General features: G+C 45.8%; 1 protein-coding gene across 1 annotated transcript in view; it reads right to left on the reverse strand.

The window, feature by feature from the left end:
* Positions 1-2449: 2449 nt before the first annotated feature.
* The window catches only part of fam222ba (family with sequence similarity 222 member Ba), a 10470-nt gene continuing 7357 nt past the window's right edge, over positions 2450-5562 (reverse strand). Inside the window, exon 2 of the mRNA XM_037687653.1 lies at positions 2450-4122. Coding sequence (XP_037543581.1) covers positions 2450-4122 — 1673 coding nt within the window. The remainder of the gene's footprint in view (positions 4123-5562) is intronic.

Genomic DNA, 5562 nt, shown 5'->3' on the forward strand with positions numbered 1-5562 from the left:
TGGAGCAATAGTGAACACAAAAGGTGCTGATCCTGCTCTCCTGCTGCGTGCCCTTTATCCAAATCTCATTTTCATCACAGCCAGATGAGCTAAAGCTACTGCAGCCGCAAAGTCCTGCAGATTTCACAGCTTGCATCGTCTGCTCTGCTTCCTCTCGCCATGAGGTGGAGGCAGGCCTGGATGAAGGGCACGACAGAAGAGCAATCGGAGAAACAACCGCCGGCTGACACAGCTACTGATTACGTGTGGGTCAGGTGGGCCTTTTGACCTGTTGCTTTGCCACCTAAACTTTTGTGCTTCGTTTTGTTTGAACAAAGATTTCTGAGGCGTTTCAAAGCATAAATTAGAACTTTATTTTATTATTACAATATTACAAAAAGAGTAGCACAACTCTCGCGCTCTTGCCTCTTATCTGTCGTACAGAATGACACCAAAAGAACGGTTCGTGAACCGTCTTCCTTTTTCACAGCAACGGTACAAGAAACAAAGAGGAAAATAAAATTTAAATAACGAGCAAATCAAGTATCATAAATAGTCACAACTGCAAACTGAAGCTTTGAAACTGGGAAACAAAAAACAAAGAGTTACAGCTCAGTAACTACACATTGCTAAAAATATATAATTACAAATTATTACTCTTCTTTCTTGTTCACTCCAGAAGAAATCTCTAAGGAATTCCTCTCCGTGAATCAAAACTTAATTAAAAAAAAAAAAAAGACAAAAAAATAAAATAAAATCAGGAATTGCTGTTTGTGTATATCCTTAGCATCTCGTTTCATTATTTGGGTTTTTCTTTATTGAACCATGCTCATTGTCACAGGAAAGTCCAAGGACCAAACACTTAAGGCTTTTTAAGGGGTGTTAGGGAGTTTGGTGAACAAAACATCGGTGTCATTGTGTTATACACACACACACAAACACACACACGCTCGTTTTTTCCTGTGCCCATATCGGTGGGCTACGTTCACGCACAATCATTAAAAGTTACAGTAGTCTAGTAGGTAAGCCAGTGTACAAGAAAATAAACAATGCATTTGCTGTTTCACTTTAAACTGAGACCTCCAGGTGATCTTGCAAGTGATCAATTTGGTCTTTTTCAAGCAGACTTCACTTCAGAATCATCATCATCATCATCAACTACTACACTCAGCATTAACACTCTGGCTTGGCTTTAGATTCTACCCCACCTTACTAAACACGCATTCCTTCGTTCTCAAAGAAAACCAATCTCTTCCAATACCTGCGAAACCACAAAATTAACAATTCTCAACATTCAAGTAAAGTTTGTGTTTGACACAAGAACGAGCCAAAAAGGACACAGAGATCATGGCACAACTTCCTCCTGAAGTATATAGTTAATCTGTCTAAAGCAGTGGTTCCCAACCCAGGTCCCTGAGGAACACAATCCTGCACGTTTTAGTTGTTTCCCTGCTCTAACACACCTGATTCAGTGATTTAATTACTTCATGTTCTGCAGAAGCCTGTTAATCACCCATTCATTTAAATCAGCTGTGTCAAAGCAGGGAAACAACTAAAACATGCAGGACAGTGTTCCTCAGGGATCAGGGTTAGAAACCGTTGATTTAAAGGAAGGAGAGTCAACCTATATTATTTTCTGTCCTTGGCATTTCACAATCCTGTTACCAGTTGTAACAATGGCAAAAATGATTATTATTAACCTGAATTCATTGCAGCATTAAAAGCAGAACAGACTTTTTGGACACAAATGCCCCCCCCCCCCCCCCCACCCCATTGCTATTTTACAATATACAAACAACCTGATTACATGCTTCATGAACAAACTGAGTGGAATGAATCTTCCATAGTCCTATTATATAAACGTAGGATAAATTAGAATAAAACTTCAGTTTACATGTGCATACTGTATGCTTCTATAGCCCCTGTCTGATGGCAACAGTGATTGTATTTGATCCAAGCATTCCCGTCATAACGAAGTCCATTTAAACTAGTTGGTGCCCAAAATTCCTTATATGATCCAGTGAAATTAAATAATAAAAGCTCCATCATCAGCAGATGCAGCCATTTTTCTGGGAGGAATACGTTTTCCCTCTTTTTTTTTTTTTACATGCAAAACGAACTTTACTTACAGATCTAAAGTAAAAATAACAGGATCTGTTGATCCAGGCACAGAAATAGAAAGAATGACCAAGGAAGAAGCAGGGATCAGTACAGACGTATACGCGCGCGCGTGCTTTCAGTTGAAAAAGTCACCTATAGAGACAAGTAAAAGCACTCATACGCAAAACCAAGAACAGTAATTGATCACTTGCAAGATAAAACAAACAAACATAAAAGAAACTACTGTTCTGCATTAAATATATTATTTTACCCTCTTTAATACTTGATGTCCTTTAGGTAATCCATTGAGTTTCCTTTCTTAAGACTAAACAAAGGGCGATGATAACAGTTGTGGAGACAAGGCCATAGCTTATCTGTACCCTGGGTGCTGGATGAGAGCGGTTCTGCCATCTCCAGCCTCTGGACCTACCCTGCTCAGAGGAGGCCTGTGCATCTTAGCCATCAACCCGAGATTCTGATCACGGAAGTAGGGCGTCTGGAAGTCCCCACCCATGTAATCCGCCGTTTGCATCAGATTAGTTTGGCCACAAGAGGACATGGAGGAGCTTGTTCCGAGCCTGTAATGGGGAGCTCCGGGGAGCCCACAGTCCTGTGTGGTACAGCCTCCTTGGCCCGCCCCGTGGAATGACATGGCTACGTCCTGAGACCCGGAGCTGTCACTGTTGGGTGTGGGTAGGATGCTGCTGCTCCAAATGTGGGACTGAAAGTAGTGACTGTTAGTGTAGTGGGCCATGGGACCAGGCATGGTGTTGTTGACAGGAGGGGAGGGGGTGGGCCTCTCTACGGGAGGCTTCAGTGAGTACGACTGACCCACACACACCTCTGCAGGGTAGCCCATGCCTTTAAAACTGAAGGATGGGTCTCTGCAAGGCTGCTTGCAGAGATGCATCCCACCATTCTGAAGGTGGGGAGCATGTACCAACTGATGGTGACTCCAGGAGCGCATCTTCTGGTGCTGAAGCGTGCTCTGTTGAAGCTGTTGCTGCTGATTCTGTTGTGAGTGAAGATGCTGCTGCAGGTGTTGCTGCTGTTGCTTCGGATCTGTGTGGTTAGAAGGCAAGTGGTTCACAGCAGTTGTACTGAGTGGGGGGTGGGCTCCCATTGGGGCTGTGGCTTTTTCTTGTGGGCCGATAATGCAGTTGTGTGGCAGGAATCCAGGAGTGGCAGGGTTACTGTGCATGGACACCCTGGAGCATGCGCTGATAAGCAGGTTGCGGCTTATGGGGCTGGGGTTGGCGATCTGGCCCTCACACATGGAGGTGGCCCCTGTGCCTTGGACCCGAGCTTGGCAGAACTGGTTGAGCTGATGCACGATTGTGCTCAGGTCAGGCTGCTGGCCCTGGTGTAGCCCAGCAGCCATGGAGAGTGGAATGGTTGAGGTAGAGACGGTAACGTTGGGTGGAGCTTCGCCATCAGGCAGCTTGCTGCCCCCCTGCAGGCCGAGCGGCTGCTGCTGAAGGTGCTGTTGCTGCTGAAGCAGGACAGTGGGTGGTCCCTGCGGGTGGTTTAGACCTGGGTGCTGAGACAAAGTCTGGAGTCTGGGTAGGCCCTGAGGGTGCTGGGCAAAAGGGGGCGGGTGTCTGAGACTCTGCTGCTGAGGGAGGTGTATATGTAAAGTCTGAGGCAGGTCCTGTGGTGGAAGGGGTACGCTCTTTTGGTGGTGGTTTAAAGTGCTAGTTGAAGTCACTTGGTAGAGTCCAGTAGGAGGGTTCATAATGACTTCAGAGTGCAAGCGAGCCCGGCTACCATCAAAATCCTTTATGATACTTTTGACCGTGGGCACCTTGACGATGGCGAGGAGTCCTGTCTTGGCACTGGCCTGAGAGGGGGGGTAAGGGCTGTAGCGCTGGCCTGACGTATCCAGGCCGTTGACCGTTCTGCGCACGTGGTTTCTCTGGGGGACCTTGACGCTGTTGGGAAAGATCTTGATGGTGAGGGGGTTGTTGGCAACCTTCTTAGCATATGCGTCCAATTCTGCAGGGGTTGGAAACGGAGCAGATCTCATCCTTTGTATGGTGTCCCCTGGGGCAGAGACAGGACAGATTGAGAGAGTTTGGTAAGGTGAGGAGAGGAAAGAAAGAAAGAGAGGCACAATGAAAGAGAAATTAATTCAGTCAGGAGTTCACGTGGTACAAAAGAACACATCAATTGAAACGGAGCAGCTTAGTGAAAGTTGATTCAAAAAGAGCCCCCATATACAGTCACTAGCTTTCCTTCAAAAGCAATTTTCATCTCCCATGGACCCAATGTAGACAAGGAAGATATTTAATTTTGCATTTACAGCAGCGGTATTGGAGCTGACACGATCCCAGTCCAAAAGAAAATCCAGTTAAGTGCAATTGTTGGTGGCTTTTTGGTCAAAAGCTTCTACTGGCCTTAATTGACGCATACAGGCCAAGAATAAGTGCTGAGGGTAGACTGCAACATTGCAAGTGAATCACAAGCTAAACAAAGAATAAGAGAGGCAGTAATGGTCCCCCGTGGCTGCCATGGGGAAAAATAAAAAGAGAAAGAGAAAGAGGCAGCGAGGCAGAGCTCCATGACAGCAGACAAGTAATCAGACACAGAAAGCAGCGTCTCTGATCTGCAGGAACACCTCCCAGGACTCAGACATTTGTTACACCTGCTAAAGCACTGCGGCTAAATTTAACAGCGCTGAAGTGACAGCGTGAACACGACTACCTGTTTGTGCGTGTGTGAAGGCTGTGTTTTATTTATGGGAAAATGTTTGCGTTTTTTTTTTTTTTTTTAAGTGCAACAAAAATCACGAGAGAGTTGGCTCATGTGTCACAATGTTCCACTTCAAGTGTCAGATTTGTCTTTTGTGTTTTTGTTCTGAAATCAAGCAGACTTTATTGCGTGCCACATTGTAATGCAGTGCAGTTTTACAATAAAAGAGCAATCAGTTAAAACAACTGGCTCGACTCCGTCTTGTTCACCTCAGTTAAACCAGAGATTTTTGAACTGAAGGAAACGCTAAAAGGACGACCTCAGGGGGATAAACTTCAGGTAAAACATGTCCTTGTTCTGCTGTTGAATGGAGACAAAATTTAAAACAACATGAATCAGTCTTGTGGTGGCCGATCATCTGTGTCACAGCAGTCAGAGTGGGTCCTCAGAGGTGAACAGAGGGGAGTTGTGCCAAGTGGCTAATTAATTCCTGCTTTATTTGTGAACAAGAAACAATGGACAGTGATGTGCAGGGGCTGGTATGGGAAGGCACACGGGGAGCTGAGGCAACAAAGTGTTCAGGCAGTGATGGCAGCCTCATTAATGCAGGGGTCTGGGCCAAGGAGATGGAGCTTGACACCCACCATCAGTGAGGGCCCAATGTCTGTCGCTGAATAAATGCCAGGCTAAGAAAACACAGAATAATGAACACACACACGCACGCACGCGCACGCACGCGCGCGCGCACACACACACACACACACACACACACACACACACACACACACACAC

The sequence above is a fragment of the Nematolebias whitei genome, chromosome 14 (assembly GCF_014905685.2).
Source record: "Nematolebias whitei isolate Nwh7 chromosome 14, NemWhi1, whole genome shotgun sequence".
NCBI classification, from domain to species: Eukaryota; Metazoa; Chordata; class Actinopteri; order Cyprinodontiformes; family Rivulidae; genus Nematolebias; species Nematolebias whitei.